The 22,645-nt window shown below is 44.3% G+C and overlaps 1 protein-coding gene across 3 annotated transcripts in view; it reads right to left on the bottom strand.

Annotated features, from left to right (window-relative positions):
- Nucleotides 1–1,416: 1,416 nt before the first annotated feature.
- LOC121591508 overlaps nucleotides 1,417–22,645 on the bottom strand; it is a 59,483-nt gene continuing 38,254 nt past the window's right edge. For 2 of the 3 annotated variants that reach the window (XM_041912103.1, XM_041912104.1), the window contains exons 3-10: nucleotides 15,541–15,638; nucleotides 13,709–13,739; nucleotides 13,162–13,241; nucleotides 10,719–10,863; nucleotides 9,386–9,753; nucleotides 8,952–9,104; nucleotides 7,971–8,153; nucleotides 1,417–2,660 (exon numbers count right to left, since the gene is read on the bottom strand). In XM_041912103.1, coding sequence (XP_041768037.1) covers nucleotides 2,151–2,660; nucleotides 7,971–8,153; nucleotides 8,952–9,104; nucleotides 9,386–9,753; nucleotides 10,719–10,863; nucleotides 13,162–13,241; nucleotides 13,709–13,739; nucleotides 15,541–15,621 — 1,551 coding nt within the window. In that variant the 5' untranslated portion in view covers nucleotides 15,622–15,638 and the 3' untranslated portion in view covers nucleotides 1,417–2,150. The remainder of the gene's footprint in view (nucleotides 2,661–7,970; nucleotides 8,154–8,951; nucleotides 9,105–9,385; nucleotides 9,754–10,718; nucleotides 10,864–13,161; nucleotides 13,242–13,708; nucleotides 13,740–15,540; nucleotides 15,639–22,645) is intronic. The other variant, XM_041912105.1, reaches the window with a different exon arrangement.

Below are 22,645 nucleotides of genomic sequence, written 5' to 3'. Positions count from 1 at the left end.
AAGGAGAGCATACCTTAATTCCTCTTTTAAAAATTATTACACATGCATATGAGTAAAGCTAAGTACAATGATTTTGAAATAAAGCTTTTAAAAGTGCTTTCTCTTTAGTTTTTTTTGTTAAATAATGCAAAAAACCTGTTCCATTCACCTCCTTTTCTACCGTGCCTATTTATAATACCAAACTCACCACACATTGAGTTCAATCACTTGTGAGTTGCTTTGGTCCGTGGAATTGTATCTGTGGGCTGTGTGCACTATCTCCTACCACCGTTGAGTGTGCTGCATCGCGGAAAAAATGCCCTTTCCCCGCCTCCGAGCATGCAGTGTGACCTAATTTTCTTTTGCCGATTTGCCTTCATCTTACTTGCAAACTGACCTCGCTCCGCACTCGTTTGGAGGGGCAATCGCAAAGAACGCAGCATTGAACCTACGCAGCGGCCACAAAGAAATAGAAGGAAACGCATCTCTCTCAAGAACCTACATACTCCCACACTCATTACCCACCCGCAATGGTATGCAGTGACGACTGCAACGTCTCGAACTAGCGACTCCCTCGCCGGAAGAAGCGCTAGCCCGCAGAACGGAACTAAAGCATGGATTTATGTTTCGTTTCCTTTTTTCCCTGTTTCCCACCTTTTCCGCATGACACACAGTAAAAGACCTATCAAGAGTTTGTTTGAAACCATTCACGTTGATACGAAACTGTGGTTTTGGGAAGGGTGAATAGTAATAGTAGTAGTAGTAGTAGTAGTAGTTGTTGTAGCTAGTAAGGTGTAGTGGTAGCAGTGGTATGATGATGATGATGATAATAATAGTCACGTTGATGCTTATGTCTTCTGTTCTTCTACACACGTACACACACACACTCACTGCCTCTGAGGTTCTGTGGGGATATGGTGGTTTTGCGGATCAGGTTTACTACTCTCCTTGCGGGTTTTCCAAGCATTGCACTTCACCGTCCGGGTTTTTCTGTACCCCTCGCGGGCACAATAGATACGAGTGATGCAATGTAGCTTGATGTGTATGTTCGGGAGTATTCTTGTTTTTTTTAGTTCTCTCGTTTACTTACGTTTTATCACTTGCTTTTCCACTGCCGGATGCAACTACCGTACCGGGGTAGTTCATTACCATGCACGATAAAAATCGTCCATCCATTCACTGTCTATTTCGCGCTACAATTGGTTCCACGGGATAATAGTATATGTTTTTTGCTCTCTTTCTCTATGTGTGCATTCTTATAATAAAGTCACGCTTGAACAAATTAACTACACGAGTTGCCGCTCCACTGCAAGGCAGCACAGCATTTAATAAAGTTTTGCACAAGCTTTCTTCTATGCATCCACACCTAAAACAAAAAATGCTCTGCCATCTAGAGCATCATCTAGCTGTAGGGTGGATAAAAAACCGGCGAAAGAGCTGATCTACTCCCGAGCAAATAAGGAATCAGAAACGCTCCCAAACTAGACCCTTTTCCTTCTCGTACCTCTTCTGCTATAACGGGAGGGATGGGTTTGTTTATTTGGTTTTTCTTCCGTTTTTTTTTTTTTGCTTCGATCTCATTCTGCTGCATCACTCACTATCGAGAATTCCATTAAAAACTATGTACAAGCAGCAGCAATTCGATTCGATTGCATCTGCAGCGCACCTCTTCTTTCCCTTTTGCAGGTGAGTCTACATTCCGCAAGGGATTTAGCTTTGCATATGTGTGTATGTGCGTGTGTTTTTTCTCTTCTTTATCTTGCATGTCGCATGATGCTCTGTTTCCCCGGTGGGGGAGGGGGGGGAGGAAATAGTTTTGCAAAGAGCAAACCAAGCCCATCGGGAGGACAAAAAAAAGATCCCTTGGCAACGAAAACCGAAACCCCGAATAAAAAACTTGCACCGTCTGAGGCGATATTTGTACGCATCGATGTACAATATGACAGCACTTTCGAAGAACTTTCACATATGTGTGATGTGTGCTTATGTGTGTGTGTGCGTGTCTGTGTGTTTAGTCAGCATCACAAGGGACCGATCCTTAGCTCAGCCTAGCCGGAAGCGGAAGTACGCCAATTGCATTTCCGCATTGAATTTCAACCCCGCGCATCGATTGCCGTACACCGGACACACTCTCACACGCACACACGCGCGAGTCTCGAGCCAGCAGTTTATTATGTTCGATGAACCCGCTTCAGCAGCTCCTCACTACCATCCACAACAGCCGAGCTGGCATCGTTCCAGCTGCCAAATGGATCGGGTTGTCGGTGTTGTTGTTGTTGCTGCTGTCGGTGATGCAGCCCACGGTGCACCAGACGCCGATGCACCGACGAACGATGGTGGCCCGCATGTTTGTGGCCCTTCCGAGCGCTCTGACCGCCATCGTAGTAGTCGACGGGATCCGTGTTGTCGACGGGTGGATCGGCTCTACCCACGGCGAGATCCACGCCGGTCACGTCCTGCGCCCCGTGCGGACGTGCCTTTCCCAGCAGCGTGCGATATGCGGTGCTGTTACGCTGCTGCTCGGCCGCTGTGGATCCCGCTGCGCTCGCTGGTTGCGGGTCAGATGAGCCCAATCGTCGCTGTTGGTGCTGCTGCTGCTGCTGGTGGTGGTGGTCGGTTGTTCTGCTCGAGTGGCCACCCGGTGATGATCCCGCAGACTTCCGGGGGTGACAGTTTTTGCTCTGGGAAATGGAAAAAAAAAACAGACAGAGAGAAAGAGAGGGGAATCATGACGGTTTTGTGATGAAAACAAGACGGTGAGCTGACTACAAAACGCGAGTGTTGTGTTCCGCTCTGATGAAAAGGTTTGTGAGCTGGTAAAGCAAGGGGTCGGGAGAGGGGCTGTGCTAGGTTGGTGGTGCTGAAGGCAATTAAAAATCTCGTTCGGATAACAGCCGTGGAAATCATTTGCAATTGGTTGAGAATCGATATGGTTAAAAATGTTGACTTCATTTTGAAAAATTCTAAAATTATCTTATCGTGTAGGGCACCCCAAGTAATGCCCTCCCCAAGTAATTTATCATCCGAATCATTCGTCCTTATCATCGAACGTATTATGCGGCGCTCTGGGACCAATCGAACGAGACAAACAAACACGACTCTGTTCGATAGCTGATCTGTCAGCTGTTCGATGTCTTATAGACCTGTCATGATGCACTGCAATAAGCCTATCTTTTCATCTCTAAAATGAAGCATTTTCATAGTTTAAATGAATATCCATCTGCAGGGGAAAGATTCAACAAATAATTTACCAGTTATTCACATCAGTAATAACATACAAATCCTTCAAATTTAAGTTTGAAAAATGTAAAAAAACGTCCATGCAAAAAAACATACATTGCATTGTGTACACGTAATACCCAAATAGCCAGAATTGCTTAAGCAGCTCATTTTGGCACGCTAAAGATCGCTGCTCTAATTCGCCTTTTGCAGTAGATAAACAGCATCAAAGTTCTAGGTGGGTCTTTCAAACAGCGCCTAAGCAGCTTCCTTATGCCACGATGCCAGGGATTATTTTTCTTTGTGTTTTACTTTCAAGCAAGCGTCATCGATGAAATAAACAACAAGATTTGTTTCGTTTAAACACATATGTATATTTTTTAATCTTTTGTATTGATGAATTACATAAAATTTCACACAATTTACTGATAATTCACAATCACTTCACTCAATATTCATTCTTCAATTAACGAATCTAACTTGTGCAGCAGCAATGAGATTATTGCCGGCGTCCGTCTTTGACACTTTGACAAGAGCCATCTCGTACTGATGTCATGCATTAAAAAGCTATAAAGTTCCACCAAGTTCAGTACCCTTTCTTAACAAGCCTTCAAGTTCCATCATGAACCCTACATATAGTGCTAATCAGCAGCAAAGTTCCAAAGAGTACCATGTGCCTGTTAAAAAGCTCCATAGTTCCGCAAAGTACCGTCTATCTCTTAATCAGCCACAAAGTACGACATCGGACCGATTTTTCGTTAAACAGCTTTAAATCAGCTATAAAGTACGAGCTGGCTATTTGGGTAGTTTTATACGTTTCAAACCTCTTTATTTGATGTTATAATTGATTGTAAAGCATAGCAAATATTATTGATAGCTATTTTAAATATTTTGCACGCAATTTTAAGAAGAAAAAGAGACAAACTACATAAAAAAACTTGAAAATGTCCCGAATTGAATTCTATTTACTGTAGCTGTGAAACGTTTGACAGCCAAGGTACTCACAGCACAGGTGGGTGTCGAACATCACAGACAGAATCAACTGACATTTTCGATTCGAGGTTTGTCTTGCTGGTTGGTTTGTGTCTGACAGTGCACCTCCATATGATTATATGGGTTTGTTCGAGTCGGATGTCGTGTTCGATTGGTGCCAGAGCGCAGCCTTACGTGCTTCGTATATTATTATATGATTGTGAATTCTTCATCTTCTATTTGGTGTAGCTTCCAAAGCAGCTTTGTCAGTCTATAGTGGCTTTCGAGACTTATCCAATATCACGCAGTCGGATAGTCGGTCCTTACTACTGCCGAACGGTCCATATGAGGCTTGAACCCATGACGGGCATGTTATCATGAGTTGAATACTGCACTACAGGGCCCGAATTATTAATTATTTTATTTAATCCTAGAGCAACGAGTAGACGCTATGATACTTTAACAAAGGCATATACTTCTAACCTAATTTATAACTTTCCTTTTTTCAAACAATCCGTTATATTGCTGAAACTGAAACAGGTTCAGTTTTTGGATCCAGATCAGTTCCAGGATCGTTGAACAGAATCAGTTCAACGATTGGATTGGGTATGGGATGAATCCCAGGACAAAACTTTGAGTCAGGAATCAATTATAGGGCCAATATGGTTTCAGGCTTAGTTCCGGGATCATTATAGATTATAGCGGATCTGTTCTTCTATCGGTATGGGCTCAATATCTGCTATAGAACCGGTATGATTCAAAGATCATTTACTCAATCGGTCATTACTCAAAATCAGTTTAACTTTATGTTTTCTTTGAGTTTAAAGAGCATCTGGAAATTGCATAGTCTAGTCCAGTAACCTAGCCAAATAACCTAGTCGTATTGGAATTGAATACTCACCACATTATACACAACATTCCTGAAACACATAAGCAACATTCAATGTATGACCCATTGTCATAAATATGCAACAGTTTCATGATTAAATTGTCACCACCTGTATACCATCATGCCATTTTATTATTTCCCGAATGGTCTTGTCAAACGATTGTGGACTATGAATTAATGTGGGCCTTATTGTTCTCCTGATGGATGTCCCTCATTCAGCAAAACTATGCAAAACATAAACACATACACCGACCATCCACTGTCAGGTTGTAAAATCGCAGCATGAAATCCCCGAACCACGGTAAACCACGGTCCGTTAACAAGCCCGTCCCGTATCACTATCTGTCAGACGTGCTAATACCCGGACCGGGCCGAGCTGTAGTTCGTCACTCGGCCGAAGTTCCAACAAAACCCACACCTTGCAATCCTGCCACGGTACTATCATTAGTCAAAACAGATATTATTTACACGAGAATTCCATAAACTTTCCCTCCACTACATGGGCATGGAGGTGCTCTTTCCCCCTTTCTGAACTTCAAACCCCGCACGCCGAAAATAAGCATATCGAGCGCTCCACACAAATGTGCTGAAAACTTACACCGAATGTGCGATTACATCATCTAGCTTAAAATCTGCTAGCCTTCTGCTGCTGCTGCTGCTACTAGCGGAGAGATTCCCGCTTGTCACTCACGATGATTGATAACAAAGCGACCCGCCTGTAATCGTTGTGACATTTTCTCCAGCTATTGTACCACACTCGCTCCTGCCCTTCCTCGAACGAAAAGCTCAGCTGGCGTGGCATGGCGTGCCGTTTTTGTTTCTCCGTTACCGGTTACACGTAATGCTGGGGCATGGGCCCGATGAAGTCCCCGTGACATATAGCTCTCATTCAACACATTTTTCGGTGTGCCCGGTTTGCACATGCTTTCAACGTGCAAGCCTGCAGGGAAGTGGGAGTTGAAAGTAGCGAGAAAATGACAAGAAAACCCTCCCACCATCCATCCCACGGTGGAGAAGAAGGTGCGCTATACACACCCTTATACTCCATGGCGTGCGAAGTTACCCATTTGTAAGCACCGGCACAAGACGTTTATCACCGGTGTGTGTGTGTGTTTCGCCCGAAGGTAGGCAAACGTTTTTCGTAAACCAATTTTCTTGCGCGCACACACACACGCTCGTTCGCTTTCACTTCCACGCTTCAGGCAAGATACGCACACACACACACTAGCTCCTTAACAGCACGTTTGCACATCTGGTAGCGGGTTTCCGATTTCAGGAGCACACCATAACCGTTATCGTTCGATTTTATTTATCTTGCTTGCATCGAACCTCCGAACCTCTCTTAATGACATCCTTATCACCCAACTCTCGGGGCCGTCGTGCTGCTCGTCGAGCTCGGAAGGCGCTCGTGCCTGCGGCCACAATTCGATACGTGGGCATGCGGGTGATTGGAAAGTGTTATGGAAATTGTTTTGATTGCACAAATGGAGCAGCAGCACCGGCAGCAGCGTGTCTTTGCCGCCCGCCACAGGAAGTACCACAGCTCCTGGATGCTGGTTGGAGGAGCATGGAGTTTGTGGGCTTTTGCGGTTATCGCTCGGTACACTGGTTGCTCCACAAAAAGGTAAATATGTTCTACGGTTCAATCGGGCAGCAGTACGGGTGTACCAGAAACCAATCGCTTACAAAACTACGTACAGCTGGAGGCTTTATAATTGTGAAACTCGCCCAGCACCGATATCGAACTGTGAAACTTCATCCCACCTCTACCTGTTAGATGATTATGATGATGTTGTGGAGTTCTGGGGGCATTTTTCCACCACCTGAAACGTGCTGCTGGTAGTCGGCTGCAAAAACCAACAAACAACATGCTTATCCAGCGCGTGTACAACACAGCACACACACACACACACACACACACACACGCACACAAAAGCCCCATCCCGGGGGGGAGGGGGGGGGGGGAGGAGCCTTAATGATCCATTTCATCTGTGTCTGTGCTCAATTTTCTCCGCTTACGGCAGTGGCTCCGCTACTGCTAAGTGGCGCACTCGATGCCTCGTCTTCGTTGCTGCTTATCCGCACTCGACATAAGGGTTATCCCTTTGAACTTTTGCCCTCCAACGTTTCGGTCTCGGACCGGGGCTCGTCCACCGCCATCCATGCTTGGCTGGCTGGCTGGCTGGCTGTGTAACCCACGTTGGCTCGAGGGTTTGGGGACTTATCGCAAAGTGGAGAGATACCACCACGAAGCAATCAAGATGTCTCTCACCGGCCGAAAGCGTGGCCGAAACCACAATGCGAGGCTGGATATAACCGAACTGAGCGGAGGAAAAAGCCCCTCGCAAACACATAGCCAAACACAGACAGAGAGAGATAGAGAGAGTGAGAAACATAGCGACAAAGAAGTCGTCTCAGCAATCCTGCCTCGGAACCTGGGTGATACTGAGGGTGTAGTAATTTATTCGCCCGTACTTTGCATGACCCAGAATGGTCATCAGCGGTGGACGATGGCCGGACACACTCCAGCAGCACTTTGTCCCGGAAATGAACCAATTTATTTTAATACATTGTGGTATGCCGGTCTTTTGCCGCACAAACTGTCGAACCGTCTGGTGGAGGGCCTCGTTCGAGAGCGCTGGCTTGCCACACGTGATGGTGTAATTTGTCGTCTTTCTTCTTTCTTGTTTGTAGCAACCCAACCTAGCCGGCTGTGAGTCGCAGTGGTATGACCACTGCCCCTCCGGTAGATCAAAGCCATAGCGAGGCTGTGTCCTGCTCGGTCAACCAGAATACCTTTGCAGGTTCATTTCCCGGTTGATTGTTGCACTGGTTTGGCCGTGGTTTCGACGTGTCGAGTAAAATAAAACTTTCATGACCGGCCCACCGTTCGAGAGGGATAGAGACTCACCTTTGGACCGCATTCGCACTTCAGCACCCACTGGACGTCGACGTACTTGTTCTCGATGTGGATCTGGCGCGACTGCAGCATCTCCTGGTCGAGCGGATCGATCGACGCACTGTCCCACAGGTCGTACCCGTGCTCGATGAAGTCGAACGGATCGCCCGAGTTCAAAGGGCACAGTAATTCAACCTGCCGATTAGTAAAAGAAACATCAAATGAGCATTAGGGCGGTACATTGAGCGGACGATATTGTGCACTAATCAGATCCCTCGTTAAGTCTCCGATTGCATGTAAATCCGGCAAAACCACAATGATGTGTAAAGCTGGGCACTTTGAAATGGGTATGAGATGGACGTCAAATCTAGTGTAAGACATTGACACATAAACAATGTTAGGCTAAGTTCAGTCCAGATTTGTGAGTAGCTTTTCTACAATTTTATGTTTTTATTCAACCAAATGGTACACTTATCGATTGTTTTAGGTTTTGTAATCGATAAAAGGTTTTTTTCTAATTGCACGTCTAATTCTTTCAGTATTATCTTCAAATTCAATTCAATTATTTTTATATATCTTTAAAGTTTTATTTATCATTTAAAATCTTTAATAAAATGTATAATGTTGAGATTTTATGAAAATAATATAACAAATACCATTCTGTTTAAAGATCATATTTTCTTTCAGGCAAACTTATTGCTCTTTATCGTACAACTTTTATAGAAATAATAATTAAATCTGCCTGAGTAAAGACCAATTTTTGTCTTCAGCAACTTTACAGTGAAACCCAACAAATCGCTCCCATTCAAAAACTATTTACTATCAATTAAACAACGCTCCAGAGACGCATCGCGAAAGCATCCACATTGTGCCTAATGACGATGCCAACAGATTGTTATACAAACACACATATTTACGAATAATGATATCCGCTTCTCCCCTATCGATTACGAACTACCCACTAACCACTCCTATTTCACCCTCACTGCTTACCTTAATAGTAGTGGTTATTGAAGGCACACAGCACATGCTGGAATCCTGACACAGGCTGCAGGATTTTGGTCGGTAAAGCTTCCGCGACACGCACGGACCGAGCCGCAACCGGGAGGAAGCCGTCCGCTGAATGCTTCGGCACTCGTGACCCTTCTGCCGGATAGTAGTTTGCCATGAATGAGGGCACGCAAGAGAGAAAGAGAAGGAGGAAGAGGAGGATCGAAAGTCATTAGATAATTATTCATCCTTGCCCGCGCGCACCGTGGCGGCTAAAATTTTCACCGCCAAACGCTGCGAGCGGAACTCAAGCTTAATGAGCCGATGGAAGATTATCTTCTACACTGGCCCCACAGACATACACACACACACACACACCAATGCTTCTAGCCAAATTTAGAAGATGCTCCAAACACGGATTACCACCCGCCACTTACCCGTCTTCGATGTTCGTTTTCACTGAGCAAAGAAACGCTGTTGGGAGCGCTGTAGCCACCACTGCTGCCATCGTAGTACGGTCGCTGTTTGCGGCTGGTAACACCGGAACGGTCACCATCCCTGTCCATCGATCCTTCTTCCGCGCGATCAGCGTTACCCCGGCCCGGCAGCCCCTCGGTCGCGTAGTCACCGGCGATGTAGTAATTATTGCCCGGGCGGTTGCACCGATGGTTCTCGCACAGCCGTATCGTGCTGAGCTTCTGGCAGCCGGGCGTTGTGGTGATGTTCCTGGTCGACGTCCCGATACCGCAGCTCTGCGAGCACGGTGACCACAGCGTGGTGGACGAGTTGTAACAGGTCGCATTCACTGCCATCGGGTGTACCATGCAACGAAACAATCGCAACAGAGATGTGTATTTACCAACGTGTGTGCCTTGGTTTTTTGTTGTGCGCCTTTTTTGACACGTGTTTTCGTTGCCAGGGCTCTGTTGAACCAGGATCTGTGGTTTTCCGGAAGGGGGACGTGAACCAATGCATCAGTCCCGTTACCGTTACGTGGCACGCAGATAACGGAAAACCGCACCGTGAACAGAGCTGAGTGTGTGCTGCATCCGTTCGCAACCGTCCACTTCGCCAAACCGCATAAAGCAAACCCACAAAAATGTAAAACCAAATTAAGCACCACACACACATACAGCATTCTCCCTACCGTTGAAGATACATCTCAACCAAAAAAGAACCTCTCACTCGAGATAAAAGAAGGGACAGGAAAAAAGAAACGACACAATACGGAAAACAACCCAAATTAATGATCGTCCGCTGGGCAGGACACGAACCTCGTTCGGCAACGGGCAACGGATAACGGAAACATTTTGCGGGAAGCAAGCGACATCCTTTTTTGCCGAAATTTCGAAAGATTCAATGGAATAGGAAGCAGAAGATGGCCCACGGAACACAGCCAAATCTCGGCACACACAGACACATACACATAGGAATGTGTGTCAGAACGATCGGTAAATCACTCCGGCCCTGGTTACGGAAGACCGGAGAACGGTCTACTCTTTGTAGAGATATGACTATCAGGCTGGTATGTGGTTAAGTTTTGGTTTCTGAATGGAAGGAACCATTGGAAAAGTTTCCATTTAGATTGGCCAATTTCCATCGAGAATGTAACCAGAGCAGAGCATGTAAGAATCTCAGCGTGAGATATGAAAACTGTTTTAAAGCATTTTTGTTGTTACTGTTCTAACTTTGTAACAATGTTCTGTTTGCTTTTTTAAGTGTTAATAATAGATAAACAAAACTTTTAATTTTAAAAATGTTAAATCTTACCATCAGTTGCTGGCTGCTCGCACAGCCACACTCTGCAGCAATGATCGGGCAGTTCCACCAGCTTGGGAGCGATGCAAATGGACGTGTCAACGGGTGGTGGTAGATTTTCATGTGGACACAGCGTTGAACAAGCATGGCGACCGTTCTGTGAAAAAAAGTATTAAATTGAACATTAAATTATGCACAATTACAAACTACAACACTCGTTCTATTTTTAGTATCTTTTCGGGACGCTTTTGTGTATTAGTTTAAAAACTATCCTAGATCCATCTGAACGATCCTATCACAAAGCACTCAAAAAACGGTAGTGGAAGAAAATATATTCCACTCCAAAGAAAAAAAAATAAAACACGACAAGTCAGATCAAATATTGACTGTCAGGTAATTGGTTTTCCACACCTTAATATAAACAAGAAGCAAAAAAAACAAATCTCTTTTAGAATCGATATCCTTTGCGTTTTCCGCTATGCAAACCACGGCCTCGATTTCGCTTCGCGAGGCTCTCGATCGCAGTAACCTCGTTTCCGTCGTATTTACATGGGCCGCGCGGTTGGTCACTGCCGAAACCTTTCTCCCACTTCCGGGGCCGGGGCCGTAACTTTGTTTGATTAGACAACAAACAGTTCATGGTTGTAAAAACCGAATTTTCCTCCACCATTCGAATCCGTGTGGACCCTTCCGTGCGTTACGCTCCGCTGGGACGACCATGATTGAATTTGGAGCAAAATTACCGAAACGATATCACCGGATCAGATTGACCTGTTCTGGCAAAGTGGCCAAGGGGAGGCGGTTGGGATGATGACAAAATTTCACAAAACCTTGCTACCTGAGAGAAGGAGACGGCTATCACAACCCTAGCGTAGAGAGGGAAATCGGTACGATGGCACCAAAGTAAATATACCTTTTTCTCCTATACATTCCGCTATTTTTTTCTGTGTATGTTGACAGGGAAAGTAAATGATACCTGAACGGGAGTCGATCTTTGGACAAAGTGTAAAAAGGAAACCGTTTTTTAGGGTAGCGAGTGCTGTTAAATGTAATTATCACGTTGGAACAAGCCGAAGAGTTAATTACCGGGACCATGGAATGGTGGAAGCAACCTTCTGAAAGCATCTAATCTAGCTGCTCATATTTCAGCGGGCCATAAGGTGAATGTCTAGAAACAGCTTTGCTTTTCTTCGTTCAGTTACTGTACAACGTGATTAAACAACTAAGCACAAAATAAAGGTAGGGGAAAGCGGGGCAAAATGGGCACCCTCTATCAAAGCATTATTTTACTACAAAAATACTTTCCAATGCTAAAAAGGTATTTATTAGAGTGTTCTATGAACACCGTGTAAGATTCATAACCCTTACATAACAAATAACCAAGAAAAATGCAAAATAAGGTTTAGTAGCATGTTGATGTAATTTTTGACACTTCAAAAATAAGCTTCAACCAGTGTCACAGGGATGCGTTGAAGTTTTACATGAGATGTTTTGTAAGATATGATATTTCTATACAATTTGTCTTGAGAAAGCAAGGCGATCGAATGCGTATTTTTACTAATATAACAAAACATACAAAAATGCTTCACGTGGGGCAAAATGGGCAGTTACGTTTGGGGCAAAATGGGCAGATGCTTTTGACATAGGGCGCTTGGTGAGGCTATGGTGTTGTATTTGTCGCCTCAATAATGATGACAGGCAGAGCTTCAAAAGATTCGATTTTGTAGATTAAAACGTGAAAAACTGTTTTTATTTTGATAACATATTTTTGGAAGAATTTTAAGGGCTTTCCTGAACAGCAAAACAAAAGATAGAACGAAAATACATTTCACGATACGTGCGCAAAAGCATAGACCATTGCCTAAGCGCAGTTGTTGTGGCCCATATTGGCCCAAGTGTTTTGACGTATCACAGTTTGTTTACATATGCCCATTTTACCGCGCGTGTCAAAATAGATTCTCGTAAAACATCAACTTTTATTTTACTCTGTTTTGATGCTTTTAAGTTGTATTCACTCTATTTGCCTATTTTAATCCATAGATAAAGGGTGGAGGCATACAATAATGGTATAACAATTGAGTTTTGTGGCATATTCAAAGGAATATTCCGTAAACTGCTAACTTGCCCATTTTGCCCCGCTATCCTCTTCATTAAAATAAACAGTTGTGAGACTGTTAAGCCTAACATAAATTATGTAGCAAAAAGTCCATTTATTTATTTAGCCTCTCTCCGTTTAAAAAGAGTGAAATTATTTCCTTTTCCTTATTTTAATTCAATTAGAAGAATAACAAAATCACTAACAAAGCTTCAAGGGATAAAGTTACAGTTTATACTTGATTAAGTTGAATTAACACATAATTCCCTTCCCCATACCAACAATCATGCTCAGCAAATGTCTTGTCACTATATGTTATTATTTTTTCCGATTCCTTTACTCCGCCGGTGTCTAACTTACCTGACAAACGCACTGTGTTCGACAATCGAGCTTGAACGTTTCCCCGTGGTAATACGTCCCGTTCCCTACCGTGCAACTATCTGCAAAAAAAAATCGAGAGGAAAAATCAATACACTGCTGCCACTGTGCGATGCTCGCCATCGGGCAACGGAAATGAAGTCAGCTCCAACCGAGCTCTTGCCGACTCACACCGACCAGTGGCAAATGTTTTCGATGAAACGATACCAAGAAACCGTAACAAATAATTTGCTCCCTACACTACTATAGCACTATGCGAGCACTCAGAAATACGTTCATTTCAATAACGATGATTCATCTTGAGTTATTGGTTCGCTTTGCTGCTAATAAAAGCGCTACAACTTTAGCTGCCGGTCTATTGTAGCAATGTGCATTTCTTGGAATTTGCTGCGAACGTTGCGATGGTTTGATGGGGTTATGAATATTGCTTGATATAAATTAAGCACAGCTTGCGAGGGCTTTTAGTTTGATAAATAATGGTCCAATCGTTGGAGTTTCATTTGCATGTCGCTCGACCTGCAATACTTACCATAGTTTTCTCCTATTTGTGGATCGTAAATCTGTAACAGATCAATGAAAGCAATCAATGATATTTTCTCAATTTCACAAGAAATACACTTGAAGTGCAGGGTATTAACAAGCACGAAAATGTGAATAACATAAAGAATCGAGCAATTAAATGCATTTAATAATGAACTACACTAAAGTTACGTATGTCCTCCGTATGTCTCATTTGCTTCGAGCTAAAATAACTATGCCATTACCATTGATTCCCATTCCCTTAAAACAGTGGATTGTCATTTCAATGCTCTGATTTGACCATCGGAACCTACGTAATCCAATCAGTGCTAACGAGCCGTACGGTATCCAGTTCAAGGTACAAAACCCACAACACACCCACCTGCGGCGCTCCATAATCCTGCCATTAAAGTGGTAAATATTCAATAATCTATATTGCACACATAAGCATTCTAACCTTCATGACCACACCAGCACCAACGGGGTGAGTCAATCTCTCCGGCCAGTGCAAACAAGCAACGGCATCGTTGAACCCGAGAACGAACGAGAGAATTTTCCTTTTTTAAACCGTTCTCTTCACCTTGCTCAACAAACGCCACAGCCAGGCCAAGCCAGGAAATAAACGTCATCGACAAAGTCTCCTTCACAATTTTTTTTTGTGTGCATGTCTCTGTTAAAACCACACTCCAGTTGGCAAAGTGTGGCAAAAGTTTGCCCGAAAAGAAGCTGCACACGGGCGGTTGGCGCCCGTTTTGCGACGCAATCTCCGGAAGCCTTTGGTTTGGTTCCGGGCATCGTAAAATTTTAAATTTACTTCCTGACCATCTCAATAACTTTCACTTCTCTCCGGCGATAACCTTTTCTCCCTCCCTCCCCCCCTCCCTCCAGAAAGCAAAATGGAAATCTAAGCCACCGGCCACCACAATGCAAGTGTCCCTTGGCACATGAGCGGAAACTATGGCCGGCAGCAAAGTGACATATTTACGCCAATTTCCGTACGGTCAGGCAGCTTTGCTGGGCGTCCTTATTACAGCTGGCAGCTTGCTTGCTCCGTGTCTCTCCATTAAGCTTGGATAGTTATGCAGTGGAAAGTGAACGAAAAAAAACACACACACAAATACAGCAACCTTGTGCATACACTCGCAAGACAAATGAGCAACATCGCCCTGTACAAACTTTAACATTTCACCTTTTCGCAGCACGGTGAAACTCATACTTTCTTGTCGATGGGATTAAAGTTTAGTGACTAGTTAGAGACATTCCTCCCTCCGTGCTTGGCGAGCGTTTCGCAATGGCGTGTGATTTGTAACCGAACATCCAACCTTAATGGGACACAATTTACGGTGGTCAATGGGGCGCTACTTTATTCAATGGCACGCCATACATTCTCGTTCGATTGGTATTGCGAGTATCGATACCGGCGGGCCGAAGTTTGCTTCCTCCGAAAGTGAGCATCTTTGCAGGTGTAGGACGGGAATTAATGTGACTTTGTGTAAATTGAGCTCCTTCTTTTTTCGACGGGGCTTTTTGCTCTTTTTAAAGGGGCACTTGTTTTTACTCAAAGAAGCGCACCATTACTTTTACGTTCATGGCTCGGGGATCACGTTTCGGGATATTGACGTTTATGGCGTGAAAGTTTTAATTAAATTACACTGTAAGCAGCATGATCACATTTCTATTCATTTCATTGAACTTTAAGAGGCTATGGGCTAAAAAACAACAAAAAACAATATGCTTACAATGAAAAAAAAGAAAAAAATGAATTTCATGCATTTAAAGGACAAAAAATCATAAAAAAATTCACTTCGAATTTGAGACAATTACAGCACCTTCCCCACTTACCTGGTTATCAGTGTTGATAGAAAAGGCCGTAATGTCTAGCAGTCCACCCAGCAGGATCCCGAACCAACTGTACAGCCACATGATGCTGTCTGTCTGCTCTGCGAAATAAATAAAAAACCGAGAAACAAAGGGGTTGATATGAGAAATAAGGCACGCGTACTTACGGGCTGACCCCCGTCCGTCTTTGCCCAGCAGGCAATTGGGCCCTAATTTTCCATTACACTTCCCAGCCCTGCCCTACTGGCCATTAAATGCAAAACGCCCATTACTGATACACCGTTTTTCGATTTATCATGGTACAGCCGGGGTGCCGGGAATGTAAAACTTGCCTACCTGGCGGACCAAGCCATGAACGAGCAAATCGTAAATAACGGACAAGAGTAAAAATGTTTCCACCCTCCCTGCTTATGCTTGTGTTGCCCGGCATTTGCCTGAGGCGGTCGTCGTAAGAAGACGACCCGAAACGTTCGCTTTGAATATGTATTTTTATTCCGTTAACCAATTTCATGCAGATTATTTCTTGTGTGTGTGTGTGTGTGTGTGTGCCGGGGGAAGTGCACAGCTGTTGGAAGAGGCCAAGGTGGAACCATGGGAAATTCAAAAAAATGGGCCAGCTAACGCGTTGACGGTAGCTTTTCTCAGCCCATTTATTTCGCCAATCCCCCTGTTTGGGGCAGGCGAAGAAGGACCGACGACCCAGCGCTAGTGTCTGTTACTCACGCGGGCGACAAGGTGAGGGAAATAACTTTAGTAACGAGATTTTTTTTAATGAGTTCTAAAAGTTTTGCCATTTTACACGGGGTACGGGGGAGAATCCCTTGGATCGGTTTCATGCCCCCGGGGGCAGTAAGCATGCAGTACGGAAGGGAGCACGCGTTGATGTTGTGAATTGAAGGAAGGTTTTACTTTGTTCCATTCTTTCTGTGTTTTCACTTTTTCTTTCGCTTGCTTTCTGTCCAACAAGAAGTAGGGTGCTAAGAATCCTCCACCACATCCTCCTAGACATCTGCCGCGCCACAGGTGCCTTGGGCCCCCGTGTTGTGTACGATTATGTGTGAAGTGATTTTCCATCCGCCGGTATCAATAGCGTGAAACTTTCGCCACGACACTGCCACCGAACACCGTTGCAGAGGGTTTTATATTATTCAAAAGTTTCACTTAGTGAAAAATTGTTGTGTCCTTCGTGGAAAGCAACAGGAGGGTGGCGAAAAGGCGCAAGCAGGCTTACCGAAACTTCGGTCTACATTGTACAGTCTTTGCTGTCGCGTGTGTAAGATTTACCTTACACCTTGATTGAATGAAATGGAGATTTTCCAATGGTAAGTAAGGGGAAGAACATTTTTCCGACGTTCGGTTTCAGTTTATCCACTCATGCGGTCTCGCTCACTCTCTTCAAGTTGTCAGTTCAGCCTCATTTGTATTCTGTAGCCGAGCCGCGGCAAAGTACTGCAGCGCCGAGGCCCCAGGTCTCGCTGCCTTCATCAGCAGACGTCGCATAAAAATACCTGCCGTGTCGGTGGAAAAAAAAAATCCAAACTTAATATCCCATCCTCATCCATAAATTTTTGGCACACTTTTAGGCTCGGTAAGAAATAAAACCCTTCTGTGCATTTTACAGCCAGTCAGTACTTTTGCTGTATCGATTCAATTCGGCCCCCCAAAAAGAAGCGCTGGCACGCGTCTTTCCAGCCCGTGTTTCCAACCAGAGTGATTCGATTTGCAGCACAAAACACTGCACAAAAGTAAAACATAAAAAGAGGTAACGAACCGTACCGGAAAAGGGGACGGGGAGCTCGTGCTGCCTGCTTAAAGCTTCAATTCATGAAAATTTAGCAGCCCCATTTACGGGCCCGTGTAAAATAGAAAAAAAAAGACCAAACCAACCAAACAGACACACTGCATTCACAGCAAGGCCACCGACAAAAGGTCTTAAAGGTGAAGAAAATTTCCACTCCAGCTTCAGGGTGCTTTTTGCCCTTCTTTCTCCACGCTAAGTTTCAGTCTACATTTCGGGCGTGTATTTGCTCGGCTCCAAAGTTCGGCGCAAGTGTAAATAGAGAGCGAGAAAGAGCAAAAGTTAGTCATTTGTGGATCGGATCGGGCGGAACAGGTGAAAACAGTTGAAACACTTGCCGACGGAAGCAATTGTTTGCTTAAACTTTGGGCTTTTCCACTCCCGTCCTCGGTGGAACGGGGGAATCCGCATTTCACTGTTCCTTTTGTGTTCTGTTCTTTCTGTTTTTGTGTTTTTCTTATTTATTTTCCGCGGGCATGCCAACGATCAATTAGCCCTCCAAGGGGATATTTAAAGTGAAGGTGATGGAAAACTTGGTTGTTTTAATCAAGCCCAGACGAGCGCTGCTGGAATTGTTATGCTGGTCGTGTTGGTAAAGAACGGTTCCAGTAATTGCTTCACCAGAAGGTGAAGAAAAAACCGGCCAAACATTTTGATCACAAAAGAAAACTTAGCGAACAAAGTGGAAGAGGATAGTAAGCGTTGAAGTAATTCAATTGTTCGTGGAATTATTTAAGTAATCACTTTGAGCGGCAGCATGCAGCGTACGAGGAAAACAGTTCGGACATAGTCTAGTTCAATTTGTCAGTCCTAGTATAATTTTTTTTTCTTTATTTCACTATGATTTTATATTATCTATATTCGATAACATTTAACATTCAAATAATTAATTTCATCACAACTCTAGTTAACTTAAAAAACTTACAATAGTTCCGACGATACTCGATTAAGGAGCATTTGAACTGAATGCTTTATCTGAGATGTGAAAGACATAATACGAGATCGTGCTTCAAACGTCTGGCCAATAAATTAGAAAATATTGAGAGCAAAATTGACGTAAGCTTTGTACTAAAATTATAACAAAAATACATCAATTTGTTCTACTTCTTCAAATATCACGCCATCGGTGAACAGCTCTTAAAGGGTTTCTATAAATATTGTCCCCTTTCCATTGCCATTGAAGTGCTCTGTAAGCACTCCCGACCAGCTCAGCTCTGTGCCTTAAAATGACAAAAAGTAAACTTCTAACTGCTGGCAACGAACGACCGCCATCAGTGCTTGTTCTGAAAATAATAATAAACAATATGTAACCATCGCAGAACCACCGTCAGCTCAAAGGTCGACCGGGATAGTCAGAAGCTATGCACGATAGGTCAAAACATAAAAAATAACGAATTCTCCGACCGACACCGACAATCATCCAGTGTCTAACCAGCGTCATGTTTCACAAATGACGTTTCACGAAAAGCGTTCCAAGCGAGCGGTTCATGCAAAAAAGTTTCAGCCGCGAAGCCATTCCAAAGCCACGATAAATTACCGTCCCGAGCCTGGCGATGATGACTGTACCACACACACACACACACACACTGTGTCTAGTATGTCAGTTTTTTTGTCGTATTTCCGCTGTTTCGATCTTCCTCTAAAGAAACTGTATGGCAGCTTCAGCACAACAACGTCGTCAAACTCGCACACCAAAAATGAAAAAAAGCAACCTAAACACTCGAAAGTTAAAGGCAAGCCAAATAGATGCCCTCACAAGGACGACGCTACCATTTTTTTAGCCTCCTATTCACTCCTCTCTGTCGTTCGCTTGCTCGTGCTCGACACGTGAAGCAAAATATCGATCGAAATGTTGCGACGAAATGCTACTTTGCGTCCTCTATTATGCGTCCCGTGGGTCATATGCTTAAGTGGGCCCACACCGCTAATCTTCACCCGGCACGCATTGCTCGCTGTGTTTTATTTTACTTGTTTTTTTTTTGTGACGGTGGCCTGTGACACTCCGACGTTCGTTCCGTCAGGCTGGTTACCCTTTCGTACGAGTCTGAGGCCGTTTGGGGCTGGAGAGAAGAATGATTTTTCGGTTGATCGTATTTATACATCTCCCCCATTGCGTGTATGTATCCGGAAAGAAAAGCTAGGCTCAGTATTACCATCTCCCGCCAGCACACGTACCAGTTTGTGCTGCTTGTGGTTTTCATCACAAGCGAATATTTCACGTGCAATCAACCAAACCTATCCGTGAGCCGAACCGCAGCCGACCTCACCACGCGCACGCGAGGTGTGAAGCGTTAAGTAATCGAATTTATATTTATTGCCTGTAAATTGTGTTTTATTTTCCCCCGGCCCGTAAATTCAGCTGATTGTGGAGATAATTCTGTGGGAAAGTAAGTTGCCCTATCCACCTTTCCACCAGCCCCGCCTAGCCGACACCAAGGATTGCCATCCGCTGCCCCGTGCCGGAGTGTGTTGAGCAAGCAGCTCGCATCCGCCGCAGCAAAAGTCGTCAGCTCGCAGCACGAATTTTCATCAGTATCGAATATTCATACAGCTTTACTAGGCAATTCGTTTCAACACATCGTCTGCCGGTGAAGAGTATACATTATTCAGTGGCCAGAACCGAGGCCATCGAACCAGCATGGCCCCGGCGAGAACGGAACCTCCGGGTGCGATGATGTCCTACGCGGAATCTGTTACAGCCTGCTCCATCTTATTTGTTAGGAATCATCTAATTTAAGAAAACCGTGACAAACATGAGCAGACGCATTCGAAAAAGAAAAAAAAACAAGAAACAGTGACAAACACATGATGAAGCTTTCTTGGGAATAGCGCACACGCACACGGTGCTGCTGTGATTCTACACCGTCGTGGGCAATCGTCGGTCTACAGCCAGTCAGAAGCATGGCTCCGCCTAAAAGGCCATCGCCATCGTCCGGACTGCGGGTGGCATTTGACTTCCAAAAACCCGACGTATGGAAATTACTTAATCCGCAATGATAATATTTGTCTGCTCGTTATTCAGCAGACTCACATTTGCTTACGTTACGAAAACGAGCGGCTCAAATTGACGCCTTCGGAGCGCCACTCCAAGAGACAGAGCAAGAGCGCATGCATCGAACATTTATTCTAATTAAATATCGTTTCATTTGCTATGGTTGTGAAATCAACGCAACTACGACACGATGTAAGGCGCTTCTTCGAAATCGGTCGAGTTGTGTGCCACCGGATGTATGAAAGGCTAAGAACGAGTGTGTTGTTAATAGTGGAAGATTTCTGTGGAAACTATTATCTTGTAAGTCATCATAGTTTGCCTGCGATTGTTTATTCTCTTTCTAGATCCTCAGTAAATAAATATTGTCTTAGATGCGTCGAGTTAATCTTTGAAAACTAACAAGCGATCTTTGATTTGCAGCCACTGGGAAATACCCAGACTCACACGTAGCGCCCTCGATAAAGAAGATCACGCAGAGTAGGTTAAATCTAAACGATTCGTTAACGTTCGTTCCTTATTCAATTGCCGTGGCAAACAAGCTCATGCATAAAGGAAGAACATCCTTTCGTAAATATACGAATCATTTCATTCACTATCAATTGAACAAACCATGATTCATTAAGAATCACAATGTACATCATAAGTATGGTCTATGTAAATTCAATGCGGATTTCTTATGTTGCTGTCAAAAGGAGTCGTTTTCTGATGCAAATAACACTATTCCCAGAAGGAGTTTAGAGTTAAAAGAAAATGAATAATAATCACCAATAGATAGTGATTGGACTGCTTTTGAATATCACCTACCATAAACTTAAATTTAAACCACAAATACGCTGAACATTAAACACATATATCAATTGCTTGAGAAAATAGTCGTATTTCTTAAACACCAGCAATACACCCTTAGCCTAGGCTTCCAATTCACTCGGTGAAACGATTCAATGCTTTCCCTCAGCCAAACAAAGAATAAAAGGCTTCTCCATAAGAAAAACCGCTACAAGCTGTGGTACAAAAGCCACAACATTCCAGTCACGTCTTAAGTGGGCGGCGTACTGCGCGCTTCTGTGAAAGGGCTAACGTATACCATTTGCAGGGCCGACAAGAGTCATCTTACCAAAAAAGAAACACTTCATTTGCCAGTGAAAAACGCTAGAAGCCACAACGCACAATATTTTAAAAAGAACATGTACACCCTCCAATATTCTTCAAAACAGTTGTGGCTTTCAGAATTCCTCCTTCCGAAAATCGTTCCGCCAACCATTAGGCAAGTTGGCAGCAGCAGCAGCGGGTGTAAGACTTCTACTACGTGTTGCTGAACTTCTTTCACCGGGCGACCACGTTGGCTTTGCGAAACACGAAAGAATTTCAATAATTTCACTTCAACCTGCAAACACCTCCCTCGCAAAACAGCTTCACCTAGGACAGCACACTAGAACCAAGCTCAGAGTCTCAGGGTGTGGTGATTCCAAAGACTTCACCCCATGCTTCGGGTTTTAATCTCAGCTTGCAGTAATTCCCGCACGTATAATTCCAATCCATTTTCACCGATTGCACATAAAACTTCGTGCCCGGTACCGTGTACTTGAACCCTTTCCCGGTGCCACCATGCATTCCTTCGCAGGCGTAGAGTTAATTCCTTATCAGGAAGTATGGCCCATTTTTCGTTCGTCCGCACGCTTTCCAGTTCCGCCATAACCCCAAACCCCGGAATGCTGTGTAATTTGAGGCGAACAATCGTTTGCTCTACAAAATGGCTCAATTACACATTCCTGATACGAAAGGGTGGTTTGGGGGTGGAACGTGGTCACCCCCTACTCTTCCATCCTGTCACCTGTCTTGCTTTTATTTCCTTTCCCAAATGCAATGCTCCTCCGATTGGGTTGCGCTTCTTGATGCCAAAGTTGGGCCAAGTTAAACCCTTTTGGCAAGATCTTTTCGACTGTGCACTTTCAAAGCAACATCGGTTGGTTTCTTGCAGTCCGATTTATTTTTCCTTCTTTTTACAATCCAATCCACAGCCCCGAAAAAGGAAGCCAAAAGAAACCCAAGCGCCAGAGGAAAAAGACGACTGTCTTGTGTGCCGCTGTGCAACGGCCCCTCTCAAGAAAGGGCATCCGGCACCCGGAGACCCGAGCTGAGCTCCGGTAGTGCAAAGTTGGGCAAACTTCTCGACTGATGTATTTACAGAACCGTAAAACTTGCTCTCCCATAATTGTGTGTGACTAGCCCATTCGCATTACGTTGTTTGGGGAAGAGGTGGAGATTGTGCGGTGGAATGAGTCTCCCTGCCACGTTAGCAAGTAGTTGCGAAATGGATG

This window comes from Anopheles merus, chromosome 2L (genome assembly GCF_017562075.2).
Source record: "Anopheles merus strain MAF chromosome 2L, AmerM5.1, whole genome shotgun sequence".
Taxonomy (NCBI): Eukaryota; Metazoa; Arthropoda; class Insecta; order Diptera; family Culicidae; genus Anopheles; species Anopheles merus.
This window is presented reverse-complemented; position numbering and strand designations above follow the sequence as displayed.